Here is a 20,519-nt window from a genome sequence, read left to right on the forward strand (position 1 = left end):
AGTGACTCATTTCTTCAGGGTTTAAATTCATTTCTCATCTTTCAGAGTAAAAACCAAACCTAATTCAGCCTGAATGTCAAAACCTGTTTCCTAAAACTTGTGACTTGTGTGTAAAATGGATCAGACAGTCACATGATTCCATTCATGAATCCATCCTCACGCTCATTGTCACACTTTATGAAACACAGGACATGTTTGTCTTGGAGGAGGAGGAGGAGGAGGAAGAGGAGGAGGAGGAGGAGGAGGAGGAGGAGGAGGAGGAAGAGGAGGAGGACGAGGAGGATGAGAAGGAGGACGAGGAGGAGGAGGAGGAAGAGGAGGAGGAGGAGGAGGAGGAGGACGAGGAGGAGGACGAGGAGGAGGAGGAGGACGAGGAGCAGGACGAGGAGGATGAGGAGGAGGAGGAGGAGGAGGAAGAGGAAGAGGAGGAGTAGAAGGAGGAGGAAGAGGAGAAAGAGGAGGAGGACGAGGAGGATGAAGAGGAGGAGGAGGACGAGGAGGAGGAGAAAGAGGAGGAGGAGGAGGAGGATGAGGAGGAGGAGGAGGAGGAGGAAGAGGAGGAGGAGGAGGAGGATGAGGAGGAGGAGGAGGAGGAGGAGGAGGAGGAGGAGGAGGAGGAGGATGGGTGGGGTGACAGCGCCTCCTACAGCTGGTTGGATCAGATCTAATCTGTCTTCACACCTGGACGGTTTCTAACTGTCACCTACTGACATGAATGCACCAAACCACAAAGATTCACATGCACAACATCTACACAACATCTACACAACATCCACACAACATCCACACATCATCTACACAACATCTACACAACATCTACACAACATCCACACATCATCTACACAACATCTACACAACATCTACACGTCACCTACACAACATCTACACAACATCTACACGTCACCTACACAACATCTACACAACATCTACACAACATCCACACAACATCTACACAACATCTACACAACATCCACACATCATCTACACAACATCTACACAACATCTACACGTCACCTACACAACATCTACACAACATCTACACAACATCCACACAACATCCACACAACATCTACTCAACATCTACACAACATCCACACAACATCTACACATCATCTACACAACATCTACACAACATCTACACAACATCCACACATCATCTACACAACATCTACACAACATCTACACGTCACCTACACAACATCTACACAACATCTACACGTCACCTACACAACATCTACACAACATCTACACAACATCCACACAACATCTACACAACATCTACACAACATCCACACATCATCTACACAACATCTACACAACATCTACACGTCACCTACACAACATCTACACAACATCTACACAACATCACACAACATCCACACAACATCTACTCAACATCTACACAACATCCACACAACATCTACACATCATCTACACAACATCTACACAACATCTACACAACATCCACACATCATCTACACAACATCTACACAACATCTACACGTCACCTACACAACATCTACACAACATCTACACGTCACCTACACAACATCTACACAACATCTACACAACATCCACACAACATCTACACAACATCTACACAACATCCACACATCATCTACACAACATCTACACAACATCTACACGTCACCTACACAACATCTACACAACATCTACACAACATCCACACAACATCTACACAACATCTACACAACATCCACACAACATCCACACAACATCTACACATCATCTACACAACATCCACACAACATCTACACAACATCTACACACCATCTACACAACATCTACACAACATCTACACATTCATCACCTCAGGTCGTCTTGGTTCAATATTTGTCTCAACTCATTAGTTTTTTTATTCCTGATATTCATGATTGTCATTATTTATTTTCAACCTCAGCCTTCTCTTTACTCTAGCTGCTGTTTTTAGCTTTTTTTTTTTGTATTATAACATATTTACTTTTCCATATAACTTTCTCTTCTCTACCTTATTCTGTTCTTCTGTGTTTTGCTCTGTTGTTCCATGTTACACCCTAATTTCCCCGTTTCCTCTTATCTTTGGTTTGTTTTTGGTGATTAAAACAAAGGACTGAAGTGAGACAATCATCAACAGCAGCGCATGTTTTATCAGGTCAGATTAATATGTGATGAATCATCCGTTTCAGCCTGGATGACGTTATGGGTTAGAATAAATAGTGACTGAATTTACATTATGTTAATCATTATTTGGGGGATTCTTGTTACATGTTAATGCTAATGCTAACCGTGTGCTAACTCAACATTGTCCAAGCAGAAGTTGTATTTACTACATTTCCCTCCACAGTGGCTCCACTTACTTCTTGTAATAACTTTGTTGGAGGTTTCACTTGATAAAGACAGACCAGACTTTGTCTCCTCTATGTCCTTTGGTCAAATCGTCCATGCAGGTAGTGAGAGTGTAGGGGACGGTGAATACAGTCCCATCAGTCAGAGTCAGTATATGTAAAGTACATGTTTTTCCTCGTCCATTCTATTGAAACATGCTAACCAGCGTTTACAGGCTGTAGTGTTTGACATCTGTTGCCTCCGGTTAAGCTCCGCCCCTCACAAAACGTCACATGGTTTACAAACCATGAAGGCTCTACAGTTCCCACTAAGTTTTCATTCATCCAAATACATTTAATCAATGACGTTTCCTTCAGCTCAAGCTGCACTGTTAATTATTAGCATTGAATTAGCACTGAATTTAAAATGTGTGCTAAAGTTACACCATGTGGCTCCTACAGGACTAGAAACTAAACTAAACTAAACTAGACTAAACTAAGCTAAACTAGAGTCACAGAGAGTGTTTAAGATGTGACTGCATAATAAAGGTGGTGTGGTCAGTTTTCTCCATCAAACGGAGGTTACTGGGTCAGTAATTAATATTAACAGTTTCATTCAGCTCCCACATTCATAAAGAAAGGAAACTTGTCTCCTTACGTCTGGTAACTTACAAGCTGATAGCTGATAAATAACCTTTAACCTTTAAACCATGTACACACTTCACAAACCCTCAAACAGGAGGACTTTTAGTCCTTAAAAGAAAGCAGAGTCCAAACTGCACATCTCACTTCATCTCTTTATTGTTTTGTCTGTGGTTTGTGGTTCTTGACGTGACAGAAAGTTCGAGTCCACATCCAAACCCTGTCTCTGTTTTTATTATTTCTTTACTTATTGCTCTTTTATACATTTGAAATGAAGCGTTTTGATTTTCTAAGACCACGTGACAATCAGCTACGACCCAAACACAAAGAATTTATTGCTACTGAAAAACGTCACAGGTGAATTCATCCCGTAAACATGGCTCCAGCGGCGGCCATTTTGTGCTTTTCTGTCCAGTTGCATCTTCTCTGATAAAAAAAACTAAAAACAAGCAAACAAACAAACGACGTTCATCTGTGAACCAGTGTTTAACCATCACTCTTCATCTAATCGTTTCCTAAAAGGAAAAGTCCAGTAAAGACAAACGTAAAGATCCATTAATCAGACGAATGATACTAGTATCACCAACTTCTGCATTTTAAAATAAAATATGTGAAACCAAACTAAGGTTTAGAAATAAACCAAATAAAGAATAAGAGATGATTTAGAAAAGCTTTGTTCTTAGTTATGGACTTTTTCATTTCACCTGTCAGATGAAAACGGTTTGAACAGGTTTCTGTCCGGTCACAGTCACATCACTGTGACATCACGCTGACATCACTCTGACATCACATCCCTCCAGATAATTCACATAAAATATTAATATTTATCATATCATCATATGTGATTCTAGTGCCTCATTCATTCATTCATTCATTCATTCATATACTTCCAGGCATTTGGATGTTCGTAGTAAATAAATCAATCAGGACAAATCTGAAAGTTAAATCAAATGTGTTTGAACCAAACTGAGGTTCCACATTTGATCTGGACTGAGTTAAGTCTTCAACTAATATCTGTCACATGTTGTGTGATAAAGCTCAGACGTCGCCCATATTAAATGTTTCAGTGAGAATCTTAAGGTGGAGTTTAATCGTTTATTCTTTTCTTCTTTAATTCCACAGTAAATACAACAGGTTTGTCATTTCTCACTCTGTCCTGTATGAATTTAAAATATTTCCCCTTTGGTTCTGCTCTTCTTCCCCATCAGATTCATTTTAATATTTCAGAATTAAACAATGAACTTGTTAAATAAGTTCATTAAGATGTTTCTCATCGTCGTCATGAATCCATCCGTCCCCCGGGCTGTAAGAAACTAAAGTCTCCCGTCGTCTCTGGTGTGAGGTCACAGGTGGGAGGAGGTGGAGAAGCAGAGCTTCAGGGTGTAGGGGTTGGAGCTGTCTGCAGATCAGAGAACACACACCCACGTTATTCTGTGAAGTCCTGGTCCTGGAGGAACCAGAGGAACCAGAGGAACCAGAGGTCCCAGAGGAACCAGAGGAACCAGAGGTCCCGGAGGAACCAGAGGAACCAGAGGTCCCAGAGGAACCAGAGGAACCAGAGGAACCAGAGGTCCTGAAGGAACCAGAGGTCCCAGAGGAACCAGAGGTCCTGGAGGAACCAGAGGTCCCAGAGGTCCCAGAGGAACCAGAGGTCCTGGAGGAACCAGAGGAACCAGAGGCCCCGGAGGAACCAGAGGTCCTGGAGGAACTAGAGGTCCCGGAGGAACCAGAGGAACCAGAGGTCCCGGAGGAACCAGAGGTCCTGGAGGAACCAGAGGTCCTGGAGGAACCAGAGGAACCAGAGGTCCCAGAGGAACCAGAGGTCTTGGAGGAACCAGAGGTCCTGGTACTTACTGGGTATTCTGATCTGGTTGTGGTTGAGGACGGTCAAAGTGTCGACAGCTTCAGGTTTACTGTCAAACTCCATCAGACCCGACAGAGTCTTTGAGGAGGCTGCAGGAGGAGGAGGAGGAGGAGTAGAGGATGAGGAGCTGATCTCAATCAAACTTGTTCAGATTAAACTTCAACTCACGTTTGGCATCGAAAACCTTGAACTTGGTGAAAGTGGGAACGTCGTGTTCGGTACAAAGCTGCAGACGAACAGACATAAAACAGAACAAGATCAAGATCAAGATCACTTCATCATATATGAACATATTAATTCATTTACAGCTTCTATTGGAAGAAGGAGGAAAAAGCCATATTATAATATAGTTATTATATTATATTATATTATATTATATTATATTATATTATATTATATTATATTATATTATATTATATTATATTATAGCAGTGACAGTTATACCTGCAATAATAATAATGATAATAATAATAATTTCAAAGCTTCCATTAATAATTATCTGAAAATAAACAAAAGAAAACAAACAAACAAAAATACACATTATTATTATTAAGCCCCTAACACCACAAGACCCTCCCTCCTCCCCCACCCGCCCCACATCCCAGAGCACATGAGTTCATAACTCCGTGGTGTCCCACAGGGCTCCATACTAGGGCCACGTCTTCTCTGGTCGGACCTCACCCAGGGTCCTAAAGATGATAAATAGAAATACATGTCATGCAGGTGTGGACCTGACCTTGTGCAGCTGGTGCTGGCTGAGGGTCGGGGGGGCGTTGTAGAAGTGCAGCACGGCGGCGGGGGGCTGGATGATGTTCCTGCTGGTCTGGGAACTGCTGAAGCGGTTGTTTCTGGTCAGACTGAAGTCCTGGTAGCTGCTGCTGCCATCGGCCAATTCAAACACCTGGCTGGGAATCACGGCCTGCTGCTTGGACACACTGGGGGGGCGGGGTGGGCGGGTTACTGAAGAAACTTCATCTTTTGGAAGAGCTCTTGGACATGAGTTCTTTGAAGTCAGAAACTCACCAGACGTTGAGTTTCTTGCCAAAGACCTTGATGGTGTTGAGGTGCGTCACGGCTCTGTCCACGGCGTACTCATCACCCATCTCCACCAGCGCTGTACCAGGAACACTCTTCATGAACTTCACCTGCAACAACAACTTAGAATGAGTCTGTCAAAAAACAAGGTTCTCCTACATCTTCAGAAACGTATTCTTCTGGTTCCTGGTTTCAGTCTCATCAGTAGATCCCACTAAACACTGGACCTTTAAGAGATGTTTCCCAAAAGAACTGTGACCAAAAAGCTAAAAGAAACTGGTCCCACCACAGCGTCAGGTCTGGATCAGTTTGCAAAGTTTCAATAATTCCTAATTTCTTTGGTGATTCAGTCACAGTAGAGGAGACAGAACTCAACCCCCAGAACTGAACAGCTCATACAGTAATGAGCTAAGACTCCAACAAAAATATAGAGAAAAACACAAATGTAAAAACATTCTGCATTTACAGTGTGGTGGTGATTAAAACTGGCAAAATTGGTAATTAGATGCTCAGACTATAAGATGTATGAGACACGACAGTGGCTAAAAGCAGATTAATTAGTGCAAAGATAACTAAATAATTAAACAATGAGCTGTAAATAACAACCCCCCATGACCCTCCAGAGGAAAGGCGGTTATAAAAGATCATCATAATGTTCTGGTCATCTTTACTTCAAGGTCTAGATCTTTATTTGTGTTGTGAGGCCGTGGCGACTGTCCCAGGACCACTCACCTTCTCCACGTTACCATAGAGACAGAAGAGGTTGAAGATGCGGCTGCAGTTCATCCTGGTGGGATGGAGGCCGCTCACCATGGCAACAGAGCTGGAGACGGCGTGGCCCAGGAAGGAGGACGGAGAAGAGGCGGAGGAGCAGGAGGTGGTCTTATGGTGGAGCAGAGGGTAAGCTACCATGTCCTGCACCTCCTCACTGCTCCTCCTGTATCTGCTGTTAGACGGTAGAGGCAGCAGGGGGCAGTGTGGGCCTGTAGACAGAAAGATAGATTTTTAGAATGAGAGACTTTCTTTAAATAATCATAACTACATTTAGAGTTTCATATCCTTTTTAAAGTTGTTTGCTTTCTTTCCTCCTTATTTCTTAATTATTTATTGTTATATTTTATATTATTGTTATCATTTCTTAGCATTTTTTTCATTTTACTCTTTTTTAAAATTTTCTGTTTAATTCATTTTATTTATTGATTGATTTATTTATAGATATAAATAGTCGGGTCGTACCGTAGTTGTTGGATGGATGTTCTCCTAGGATGGCCTGGCGCTGTCTCCCTCTGCCTCGCTCTGTAAAACACATTAAAAATAATTAAAACATCTAGATTTTATCATGAAGCCTTGTTCATATTTCTGAGCAGACACATTCTTTGGTGCTTCTTCACAACTCTGAGAATCTACAGTGAAGATTTCTGCTGGTCTCACCACAGGTAATTAAACGGATGAAGAGTATGACAGGCCTGAAACTTTGACCACAGCATAGATATAAATATGGACTAAACACGTCTCCTCCATAGACCGTATATAAATATGGACTAAACACGTCTCCTCCATAGACCGTATATAAATATGGACTAAACACGTCTCCTCCATAGACTGTATATAAATATGGACTAAACACGTCTCCTCCATAGACCGTATATAAATATGGACTAAACACGTCTCCACCATAGACCGTATATAAATATGGACTAAACACGTCTCCTCCATAGACCGTATATAAATATGGACTAAACACGTCTCCATAGACCGTATATAAATATGGACTAAACACGTCTCTACATAGACCGTATATAAATATGGACTAAACACGTCTCCATAGACCGTATATAAATATGGACTAAACACGTCTCCATAGACCGTATATAAATATGGACTAAACACGTCTCCATAGACCGTATATAAATATGGACTAAACACGTCTCCATAGACCGTATATAAATATGGACTAAACATATCAATGCCCCACCTATACAGCCTCCAGACTCACGGTTGGCATGGTAACTTGCCATTATGTCACATCCTGTTTCTATAGCACTGAAGCTTATCAGAATTGACACTTGAACATTCACCAACATTACATTAACTACCTAAAATAACGGAAAACCATCCTTGAACAAAACATTATGTGATGTGTATTTTAGTGTTTTAGTTCCACCCACCACCATGGAGAGGGTGGAGTTATGACCTTCACTGCAGCCTCTAAGAGAAAATTCATTGTTCTCATGTTTGACCACATCCTGGCTGCGTTAAGTGCTGCAACCTTTGCATTTCTGCTGCTGTTGTGTTCATATGTGGAGCGTCAACTTCTTCAGGTCTTTACAGGATCCACATTCTGAACATTTATTGTTTCTCCTTAAATCCGTCCTGTCCTGCAGGATGCTCCACATTCAGACAGAGAAAGATAAACATTATCAAAACTTTGCACTGTAGTTTCCAATTCATTGCAGCTATGACCAAGGCTCATTGGTAAACACCGCCTCATATGATGAGACCACACTGTTCACATGCATTCCCACCACAGAAGCCCCTAAAGTACTAAAGGACGACTCCTTGGCCGGTTGAACCAATGCCTGACCACCACCTACTCACAATTTAACGGAAGAGAAAACACAACTGTGTGATGGGGTCAGTCTCTACCGGGAGGAGGTAGAGCCCAGAGCCTTGAGCTCCTTTACAAGATCCACCCCCACCCACTGGTTCAAGTATGAGGACGAAACCTGGATCAAGGAGGTGGAATCTGTCACACAACACATCAGTGCAGTGGACATCAGGTTCACTGGGAGGGCATTAGTGGGGACAGTTTGGTCCTCTTGGACTGTTACGGTGTCCACAAGACAAGGAGCAGAAACACATCAGATAAACACTTTGTGGATGAGCCTCTGTCAAAGGCTTAAAGGCTGTAAAACGATTAAATGATTAATCAGATTAATCTCATTCATTCTGATTAATCGCGATTAAATCTCCTTTTTTTAATCTCTGTTAATTGCTTTGTAATTGCACATGTGCAAATTTGGAACAACTCAACAACTTTTCGTGTCTGCTTTTTTGTCCACCATGTGTCCACATTAATGTGTCCCTGTTGCTGCGGAGACAAACTAACTTGTTGACATTGTCCAACCAGAGGAGAGCTGACGCTTCTTATTGAGAACAGTCTTTCCCAGTGAACAGTGGCTGCAGGAGTGGACACATATTAGCAGCAGCATTGGCAGCTTGTCTTTGTCTTGGTTTGTCTTGGTTTGTCTCCAGCTGTTAGCCGCGTTAGCCCAAGTGCTAGCAGAATCCCCGACTAACGTATGCTTGGCTTGGTTAATGTGCTATTTGAAGCTGGAAAGAAAACTCCTTCCTGCAGAGTGTGATGATACTTTATGTGTCTCCACTGGTCCCTCTTGGTTTCTTTGTCCTCAAATGCCCCATGGAGAGGACCAACGTGCTGTTTAGCGTCTTCCATCTTTATGGGTTGGTTCTGCTGCCTGTCACTACCGGATCAGCTGGTGCTAACGCTAATGCTACTTGGACAAACTGAGACACGTTCACAGTCGTTCTGCTGCAGATGCTTCACTGGGTTCAGATGTTTAATCACATTAATCATGATGACGGTGGGTTACTTAACGTGTTAACGAGTTAACTGTGAAGGCCCTAGTGTGTACGTAGCTACCTACCTCGGTGCAAGAGGAAGGGTTTGGTGTAATCCCAGCTGTTGTTGTCGTTGCGGATGACGTTCAGTCTGTTGGGCTGCAGGGGGCGAGAGAGCACAGCACCTCTGGGTGGGTGTGTGTGCGTGGGCCTGAGAGTGAGAGTGTGTATGTGTGCGTACGCCTCAGTGTGTGTTAGTGTGTGTGTTGGTGTGTGTATTTACCCGAGCGTATTCGATCTTGAGCGTGCAGCAGCCGGCGTAGATGTCGGCTCCGTTCAGAGCCAGTTTGGCCTTCTGAGCGTCCTCCACCGACTCAAACGTTAACGAGTTAAAGATGAGTCAACAGGGAGAGAAGCAACCGACCAATCAGAGGACACGGACATCACGACCACCTCAGCCCTCGGGGGCTCTACTGTCAGCAAGACTGACTCTAAATTTGGTCTGGCATCCACAAAATAACTCCAGTTAGCTTTAACCTTCCTCTTCTGCCCTCATCATCATCATCATCATCAGCTCTAAACTGCAGCTTTATTTTAACTGAAGCAAATTTTAACGGGTCTCTACTGAATGTTTTTAATGCTTTATTTAGTCAGGATATTCCACCATGGCCTGGATGCCGTTCCGTTTGAAGATGACGATTCGAAGGACGTTACCGACGGGGTTACACACAGTGTACAATACATCCTGAGGGACAGAGAGACAATAGGACACCATCACTAGCCACAGACTGGTACAGTACATATTACAAGGCCATAAAGAACATTTATGAGTAGAAATGACTCAAAACATCACGGTTTTCACTAAAAGTCCTAAAAAATGACAAATAGAACCCAGTCAAATACATGAAACAGAAATATTAGATTAAACTAGTCCAGTGTTGCTCATGTTGTTGAGTCCTTGTGTCCAGTGTGTGAGTCTGTGAGTTAGACTAAATGTTCCTGGTAACAGCTGATCAGGGTCTAATCTGATCCCAGAACAGAACCAGTTGAGTTGTGAGATGTTGGTGGTTTCCTCTCATCAGCTGATGCTCCAACATTTCTACTGGATGAAGGTCAGGACTTTGACTTGTTTCTAAACATTCATCTGGTTCTTCTGGAGAACCACTGGTGTTCTTGGGCTCCTTGTCTTCCTCCATGACCCAGTTTCCCTTCACATTCAGCTCATGGACTCATGTCCTGACATTTTCTTTCAGAGTTCACTGGTAGAATTCACAGTTCATTGGTCCATCAATGATGAGCAGATGCAGCAGAACAGGCCCAAACCAGGACATTAGCGCCCCCATGTTTCATGGAGGGATGAGGTTCTGATGCTGGAATGCAGTGTTGGTTCATCTCCAAACATGACGATGCCCAAACATTTAAACCAAACTATTCTACTCTGGTCTCATCTGTCCACTAAACATTGTCCCACATGTTCAGAGAGCAGTGTCTTTGGTTGTTGAGTGGATTCATCAACATGAACATCAGCCAATGTGAGAGAGGCCTTTAGCTGCTTAGAAGTTCCCCTGGGTTCCTCTGGTTCCTCTCCCACTATGATGGAGTGATGTTTGTTGGTGGACCACTCCTGTGGAGGGGAACAGTCATCTTCAATCTGTCTGACTCTCTGTGGATTATTTGTGGCTTCCAGACTCTTTAGAGATGGTTGTGGAACCTTTTCCAGCCTGATGAGCAACAACAACTCTTTTTCTGAGCTCCTCACAAAGCTCCTTTGATCTGTTGTCATCACACACTTCAACACAAACATGAGACAAATCCCTAATTTACAGAAACTGAACCAGGACCTGAGTCTCACCACATGGATGGAAACACTTCTGGACACATGGACTCTGGTTTAATCCTCTCTGATATATCGGCTCATTTTAGTTGAATATTTCTGTTTTATTTCTGTTTGACTGGGTTCTGTTGTGGAGGAGGTTCTGATGGACTCACGGTGGTGATGGGGTACAGAGGGTTCTGGATGGACAGCAGCAGGACCTTGTTGCCGCTGGTGGGGTCATCTGTGTTGGTGGGTCTGGTGATTCTCTGGCTGGTGGAGAAGTTGAAGAAAGCCTGCTGCTCTGCGATGTAGACAGCCTGGCGGTTTCCACAGGAGACACAGCGCTCTGCGTTTTCCACGCTGTCGAACTCCACCAGCGCCTGACGCTTAAACGGCATCATCATCACGTAGCTAGAATGGAGGTTAGAGCAGGCTCAGCCCTGTCTTATCTTGTGCATTAACTAAGATAATTCTGTGCACAGCATTTCTATTTTTAATTGAAACGTTTTATATAGATGAATTAAACTTTACTCACTATGTTCACCCACAACATAATAGACTAATAGACTACAACAAAGACACAAGAAAAGATCCTCTAGGTCAGAGAACCGCCTCCAATTAGGAACCAGTCCTAGAGTAAAGCTACTGCTGCTTCTTCTACCAGGTCAGAACTTGGACTGATGGTACAGAAACGTGAATGGAATTTAAAACGTTGATAAAATGTGAATGGACCCTGGTGGTAGAATTACGTTCTAAGGGTTTAAAGGGAGAAGTTGTACCAGATGTGGCCAAACTTGTCCAGAGCCTCCACCAGGTCGGCCTCCACCACCGCATCACACAGTCCCCTGACGTGGACCACTGGGGACGGGGGGATGCGGTGTCCGTCCCCCACACTGTCCTGCAGAGACACAACGAGGGAGTTCAGGAGAGAGAATGTTTTCTTCATGACCTGTTCACAAGTAAGGAGCTAAATATAGTTAATCATCTAAATGTCACAGTCTGACTGAACAGTGACCTGCTTTTATTATCACTGACTGTGATGGAGACACAGCTGCACCAGAACCTGTTGATTTATTTTTAAGTCGCGTATCGTCCTAATGAGGCTCATACGTGTGTGATTGACTTTATTCAGCAGATCATCTGTACGCAGCCTCTACAACACTAAACCACAGGTGTCAAATATATGTGTCGTTGGCCAAAAGCAGCCCACCAGAGGGAAGACATTAAGTGGCATTTTACCAAAGATCTGATGTTCTGAGGGTTCACACACTTTCAGTTATAGAGTTGTTGACATAACACGACTCTGAAACCTGGACCTGAACTAAACACAAACTAAACTCCACTTCTTTTTCTTTACAAACGTCCAGTTGTTCAGTTCGTTAAATGGAAACATGTTCATAATGTTCTTATTTGCACTAAAACAATGGAAACATTCATAGTCGCTGTTATTTACAGGTTAATACAAACTAACATGAGTCCGACCGCCCTGCTTGGTGTGGCTACCTTCGTGACTACAAGCACACACACCACACTGACCCACAACCTTAACCATCATGACATAGAACACAACTCTGACATGTGCCCTAAAATAATGTCCTGAGTGCATCGACCTGAAGCTCAGCCTGGCTCTAACCACAAACCTCCGCTCTTAGACACCAGCATGATGAAAGGAGCCAGGACAGGAAGCCAGAGAGTCTTTAAACAACGATGAGAAACAAAGACGTTGCTCTTTCTCACCACCTATAAGTGTCATCTCTGTGCAACAACAACTAACACAACTATAACACCCGGCTCCACAGTCTGTAACCAGCCAGACAGTGTCAGACACTCAGATATCAGGACGGTCCGGGAACTGATCCCCCTGACCAGAGACATAAAGATTCAACTGAATCGTCTGTTTAGTCGACCTCCAAGAAACACAGAAGAGAAAGTACCTGAAAATAAATTAAGATTCACTGGAGACACTGAACCTCCACATGTTCCATTAATCTGAGCCTTTACCCTAACCCTAACCCTACACACTGACCAGTACAGGAGAGGTTTTAATGATATGGAGACATGAAGACACTCAGCCTGATACCAGGCAGCATGAGGTGCATGAAGTGCACGGGTGCAAGATCGTGCAAGCAATACGAAAACTGTGTAAACGGTGCAAACGGTGGAAACGGTGCAGGCAGAGAGTGCAAAACACCTGGGAGACGATGCACAAAGACACACTGCACATGAAGAGAGAGCAGACTAACGGGATGACTGATGGAGACGCTTCAGACTGAGTGGGTGCAGCTGGTTCAGTTTCCTTGAGGCTGCACCGTCACACTGACTCTGAGAAGGAACACGTAATCTGCTGTTTCAGTTGTTCTGCTGGTGCAGACGTGATAGGAGTCAAGAGGGTGTGAGAAAAACAAAAAAAAACTAAAGCAGTGTCAGTTGCGGAATATTCTGACAGCGTCAGAGACGATAACACTTGTTGACTGTTTCTCAGGAAGAGGTTTAGCGAAAACAGCGTTTGCAGCCTGAGTTTGTTTTATCTGCAGCTGGTTGGAGGTTCATGTTCTGATCCGATAGGTGTTTGTCTCAGAGCGTCCGTCTCCATGGACATCAGCAGGAGGAACCATGTTCTGTTCACACCTGATAACAGTTTAAAGGTTAAAAATCTGAAAAGCTTGAGCTCTGGACTATAATAGTGAAAATGTTTTACCAGGTAACTAAACTTGTATGTTGTTGTTATTTTAACTTTTGTACAATGTGCTTGAGTTCGTAATAAAGAATCAATCAATCTATCTGTAATACAAACAATTAAAAAAAAAAACAATTAAAAAAAAAAACTTAAACTTAACTTAATTTAACAGCTTGAAAATACTTTTTTTTTTTATTCAGTTGTAAATCAGTTCAGTGTCCTACAACCAACAATACTGAGGCTGATTCACTTCACTTCATCATCACAGGCACATTCAGCGTATTTGGTTCAATGAGTATAAGACAGAATACTGGATGGAGGAGATACAGATTATTTAGTGCAGTCAGTGAGATTCACCAAAGCTGAAGCAGGTTTTTGTGCCCATATTTAGTCTGAAAGCCTTAAAGTCTTAAGTCGGTGGCATGAATGTCTGGTTATGGTTGGGAGAGAGAACCGATCTATTCTGCTCCCAGAAGCAGAAATAATTGAGACATATCTCTGATCCACCTGGTTCATTTTTGAGCTTTTATCCTTTGTTCTCCTCATGTCTTGTCGTCTTCTCTTAATTTCATCCAGAGTTCTTCTAGCTTTCCTCACAGCATTGAGCTCGTCTCAGCCGCCCATGATGCCTTTCTCCAGGTTATGTTCAGAAAACTTTCCTCTAACTCCACAACGTGTTTATTTGCCTCCAGTTCCACGGCTTCAGATTTCATTTAGAGCTTTGGTCCAGTCGGCTCTTCCATATTCTCTCTGGTAAAATCCTCATTTAAAGGAGGTCTCCACCACTTTTGCACCTGGTGTCAATTATTCATGTAATCTTAAATCACCAACAACACTATAAGGAGTCTGTAGCCATGAGTCAGAAGCTCTAAACCAAAGAACGGAACAATGTTTTTATTTTATGAATGTAGTTTTGGAGACATTCAGTCCTCACTAGAGTCCATCCACTGGTGGTCCACTTGTAGACAGGGGGAAGATTTAATCTCCCAGAGCTTCATGTTTGAGTAGATATTTCACTATATGTGGAAATTTAAAATAAATAATCCCATCTACCACCAGGCTGAGGTGCAGCCTGGTTTTATACAGACTATACATGTCTGCAGCTCACAGTATGGAGCACATGAGCTGTCTGTTCTCAGGTCAGTGATAGACATTGATCATGATCATCGATGTTTCAAACCCCCGCGTCTGCGCCGTCTGAGGAGTTTTAACGGCCTGAGTCGACCTCGTGTTGTTTTATCTTCACGACACGCTGTGCTCCTCGGTGACGTTCGGGTGAGCGCTCACGCTTTACGACAGCCTCCACCGGGCCTTGGGTAACCGTAGCAACGGATGCTCTCGGTGACGTTTGGCTTGTGTCGGTAAAGGATGGAATGTGGTTGCCGTGGTTACCTCCCGGGGACCTTTCTGACACAACTACCAACCTCCGCCTCGAGTCCTTCCTGTGTAGGACTGCACACACACACACACACAAACTGTGTCCATTACCATGGCAACCGGGCATCAGCTTTGTGTGTGTGTGTGTGTGTGTGTGTGTGTGTGTGTGTGGCATGTTGCTTCCTTCCTGACAGCAGCTCAGTCTGACTCTGCAGCCTCAGCTTCTCCTCCCTCCGCAACTCCTCTTCCTCCTCCTCTTCCTCTTCCTCCTCGTCCTCCTCCTCCTCCTACTCTTCCTCTTCTTCTATTTCTTCCTCCTCTTCTTCCTCTTCATCCTCCCCTTCTTCTTCCTCTGGACTCATTCTCTTTAGGTATATCATCACATGCTACGGAAACTCCCGTTACTGGATTCTCTTCTTCTCTCGTTGATTCTGGCCCAGATCTAACTGATCTCAGAGAGGAACTGTTCACACGTTCTTCTGCAAGATGCAAATGAGTGTTTGGGTGAGACAGGATGATGGCATCATCTGATAAACATAAACTCCTGCTAGGTTAGCCTGGAGTCAGCCTGTGAACAGATTAGGATCAGAAACCTGGTATCTGAACACTCTGGTTTCTCTAAACCAGGATTAGTCCCGTCTGAAAGCAGGATGCTGTGGTTTTTATGTGCAGTGTACGTATGCACACAGTACATGATGCACATAGTGGAAACCATCCATGTACTGATGAAGTTTAGGACGGATTAATGACTGACTGACAGATGGTCACATGGTTACATTTTTTAATTAGAAGAAGAATACATGGATAGATGAATTAACCAGTGAATGGATGAACAGTGGGTGATGAACTGTTAAAACGTGTTTCACATGTTTTCACTCTGTTCTCATGATAAAATGTTTGGAGGTTCCTCTGAGAATCAGTGCAGCAGGCGAGTCACGACTCATAAAAGATGCAGATGACCTGGAGGAGAGTTTACAGACTCATGGTTTACTGGATATTTATGTTTGAGAGCTAAACTCTTTAGATTAATCCTATGGCTGCAAAAGTTTCCATCACGCACACAGGAACAGAGAAGCAGAACGCTACGTGAAGTAATGACCTGCACTGAAGAACCTTTCTGAGGAGGTTCATGTTTGACCTCTCATCATTCCAGCCTGTTGAGGAAAGTAACTGAATCCTGTTCATGAACATGATGGAGCTCATTCATGGTCTCGGTCTCTTTTTAAAGACAAGACTCTGAAGTTTCTATCACTACAGTCAGAATCTCTCTGAGAGGTTTAATTCTGGAGGAATCAAAGCTGGAACACAGTTAAAAAATAATAAGTAGTTGGATTAAGCTGAATGTTTTTGTGTTGGTTGAATCCTATAATGACTTTTATCAACGAAACCAGAAGAAAATGACAAATTGCATCATGCAGCGTTTACTCAAACACACCTGGAGTCCAGAGCTCTGATTGGGTCAAAGAGGATGTTGTTATTGTAATCCATGTTATAACCATCGGCCTAATGTAGCTTTCTGAAATGAAATCTGTTGGACATGGTCTTAAAAACCTGCTAAATAAACCAGACACAGTTGGATTCTGTCCCTGATAGGAAGTTTCTGGTTTTATTGCAGTAATCCACATCTTTGGGAATCATATAAAACCATCTCATTCCTTCCTTTGCTCGTCCCTGACTATCCTGGTGTCCTGGGGCTCAACAGCTGTCGACCACGTCAGGATGTAACTGGTACAAGGACCAACTCTCAATATGACGTCAGCTACTGGAGCTCTATCGTCTGTGTGGTGAAGACAAACACATGACGTGAGCTTTGACTGGTGCCTCAAATGATTTAAAAGGTGAATCTCGTGGACACGTGGACCAGAGCTCTGCTGACGTCACAGGAGCAGCTCTCAGTTAATAATCTGTCCAGGAGCTGGAAGAGGTCGAATCCACGGGTTCAACCAGGGACATCCCATCAGAATCAGGAGATCAGGCTCCAGACTGGTCTGATCTGCAGTAGTTACTGTATTTAAGGTCTGAAATAAAGCAAAACCAGGTCCCTGTAGGGTCATAACGTCTTCTTCCTTTGTTTAAATGATGGTCGACTAGTGTCAGAGCTACGAGAAATCAAACAAGAAGAAGAAGAACCAGAACCCAGTGTGTAACAGTGATGATCTAAACAGAATCCGTGGAGTCACTCAGGTCAAAGGCTGCAGACAAACAACAACAACAACAACAACAACAAAAGCTGCAACGTTCAGAAGAAGAGAAACGTTTCCTGGAGACTAGTCTTCCAGAGAGGGTCAGGGAGTTTATGGCAGCGCTGGAGGACCAGAAGAACACAAGGTACGAGCTCATCTCTCCACATTAACTCTGACTGAAAGAAACATTCACTGGACGGGATCCAGTCGACTCTAGAGACGACTTTAGGATGATACAGGGACCAGGTCCAGGACATAGATCAGGAGGTTTCTCATCTAATTTGTCTATAAACAAAATGAACCTGGTTTGGGACAGTGTTTCAGTTTTATTTCTGATGGCTAAGCTAAGCTAAGCTAAGCTAAGCTAAGCTGAAGCCTCTTCAGCCAATCAGACGTGTTGGTTTTGCCTTCGTTCCCTCTGATCAGACACTGAGTTCAGTCTGATCTAACACACCAACACTAACAGATGGAGCTGTCATCCATTCAAGGTAAACAGATGGCTTCACTTCCTGTGACTGAGTCGACGCCGAGCACAGACAGGAAAGATGATGATGATGAGGATGATGATGGTGAGCTCAGAATCGAAGCTTCTTCACAATGGTTTCGCAATTCAGCTTCTCTCAAGTAAAAAGACTAGAAAGAGAACATTGAGTAATTTCCTTCAGAGCTGCGGTTTGAAGTCTTCACACCGGACGACAGTGACATTTAACACTAGAACAGATTTAGTAAAGTGGACTCAACTAGTCTGTGTCTACACTGTGAGCTGCAGATATGTATAGCCTGTATAAAACCAGGCTGCTAGTCCTCCACAGCCTGGTGGTAGATGGATGGTGGAGCAGGTATTTCTTTAATAACTTTATCAGATAGTTGATGTGCAGCCTCCAGAGGACCTGGACCATTCCTCTGTTAGCATTAGCCTTAGCATGTCTTTTTAGCCACAAGGGGCTTTAGTTGTATTTAGTCTGGGAAGGACTTCACACACTTGATTACAACACAACAAAAGATACAAGCTAAAGAACATATGTAGGTTTGTTTGTAAGATTTTTGCTCAAAAATATTTCAGAATAAAGGCTATTAGCTTTCAGCGCGCACACAAACCCTGGACCAGTCGGACTAGTCGCTAAATAAATAAAGATCTTCTTTTTTCACGTGGCTCATACACCAGGAATCAAACCTCTAACCCTCCTATTAGTTCATGTCGTCTTCCTTTCCTTTCTCCACAACCTCCAGGAACACAGGGGGTTAGCATGTAAACGCTAACGGGTGCTAGACCCTGTGTGACCCAAGAAGAACCAAACCAGCAAATGGTTCTCAGGCATCCAGGTCCTGGTTTATCCAAAAAAATATTTGGACCTGCAGAGTTTGTTTGAGAAGACGTTTTGCTACTCATCAAAGAAGTGAAATATCAAAAACTCAACAGTTCCAGCTGCTTCTCCTTTTAAAACAGATGTGACCATAAAAAGATTTTCACTCCCACCATGTGACGGATGTTCTACGATGTTTCTGAGGTGTTGATGGATGGAAGCACGAGGAACCAGGACACGTTTGTTTCATCAGTTCTTACATTCTGTCTGGTTCCTCTGGTTCCTCTGACTCTGACTTTTTATCATTCTACAGAAACCTCATCATACACGTGAGGAAAATCTAGTTCTAACCTGGTACCAGGAAGCAGGGCTGTATAGTAGTAGCTATTTATGTGCCACGTGTTTTAATCTCCAGCATGACGTCCTTCCACTGTCAGAAATAAATGAACCACAGCCGCAAATATCACACAACACACGTTTTAACCAGAGCTCTGCTCATTCAGAGACGTGGGCCCTTAAAGCTCCCGAATGAAGGAACGGTTTCATTTCCTTGTTAAGTGAAATATCTCAAAGAGCCTGAGGAGCTTCACCAGGAGCATAACCAGGAGTAAATCAGGAGTAAACCAGAGGGTTAAACTCTTAGAGAACATGTCTCAGTGGATTTAGAACAAAGTGAAAACACTAACGTCCTCCTCACGTCTCCTCATGCTGCACAACTACAACTGATGCTGAAGTTATTGATCTCACTGATCTACTTTCTGTCCATGCTGCAACATTTCAGTGGAGACCCCCACCCTCCGTCCTCCCTCCGTCCTCCCCCTGTCCACCCCCCGTCCTCCCCCCTCACCTTCCTCTCGGTCCTCCTCTTCCTCCTGTTGTCTCTACCTCCGCTGCCCGCTGCGTCCTCCCCAGTGGAGTCCTCCTCCTCCTCACCGTCCTCCAGCTCTTTCACGCTGGTCTCCTCTTCTGTCCGGAGACGCTTCGCCTCCCGGGGGTATCCACCACCTCCTCCTCCTCCTCCTCCTCCTCCTCCTTCTCCTCCGTCTCTGTCTTCTTCTCTCTCCTCCATCACAGGAGACTCACAGCTTCACAGCTTTTTGGTGAAAAAGAGGAAGAGACTGAGACACCTGCCAGACCTCCCCCTCTCTACCTCCCTCCCTCCTCCCTCTGCAGGCTGGTTTTCTCCAAAGATAGGAGAAAATATGACGACGTCTCACTCTGCATCGTTTCATGGTCTTATTATACCAGTAGAGAGATGAAATAGAAGTTATTATCATTATTATTGTTATTGTTGTTATTATTATTATTATTGTTGTTATTATTATTATTATTATTAGTATTATTATTATTATCTCAGCAGCAAACATTAATAGTTAATATCCAACTCTTGGCTCCAGACTAAACCCAGGATTAACCTCCTTGTTTATCCCTAAGAGAGAGTTTGATGATGATCAGTTCTCTGTATCAGCTGGAGTCTCTCACTGTTTATTTCTAAATATGAGAACAGAAAACAATGACCAAAGTAAAAGTAGTAAAACAAAACTCTCACACTGAATGAAACGGTGCTGGAGAGTAAACTTTAGTTTTAAATATATTGATGTTAGATCTTATAGACAAACTCTAAATTATTAAAATCAGTCCTAAAACATCCCAATGATTTTTTTTTTAAACCGAGAGTTTTATTTAAATGTAAAAATGAGAGAACTAATTTGTCC

The 20,519-nt window shown here is 43.3% G+C and overlaps 1 protein-coding gene across 1 annotated transcript; it reads right to left on the minus strand.

Moving 5' to 3' along the window:
- Nucleotides 1–3,101: 3,101 nt before the first annotated feature.
- On the minus strand, nt 3,102–19,910 carry LOC125003549 (heterogeneous nuclear ribonucleoprotein L-like). Its single transcript, XM_047577542.1, has 13 exons — nt 19,652–19,910; nt 12,043–12,161; nt 11,437–11,674; nt 10,107–10,192; nt 9,731–9,827; nt 9,534–9,606; nt 7,102–7,161; nt 6,598–6,848; nt 5,854–5,975; nt 5,567–5,765; nt 4,999–5,056; nt 4,821–4,919; nt 3,102–4,365 (listed from the first exon to the last, which is right to left on the minus strand). Exons 1-13 carry the CDS (start codon nt 19,871–19,873, stop codon nt 4,310–4,312), a joined length of 1,680 nt encoding a protein of 559 aa, XP_047433498.1. The 5' UTR covers nt 19,874–19,910; the 3' UTR covers nt 3,102–4,309.
- Between the last annotated feature and the right edge of the window lie 609 nt (nt 19,911–20,519).

Source organism: Mugil cephalus, chromosome 2 (assembly GCF_022458985.1).
Source record: "Mugil cephalus isolate CIBA_MC_2020 chromosome 2, CIBA_Mcephalus_1.1, whole genome shotgun sequence".
In the NCBI taxonomy this organism is placed as follows: Eukaryota; Metazoa; Chordata; class Actinopteri; order Mugiliformes; family Mugilidae; genus Mugil; species Mugil cephalus.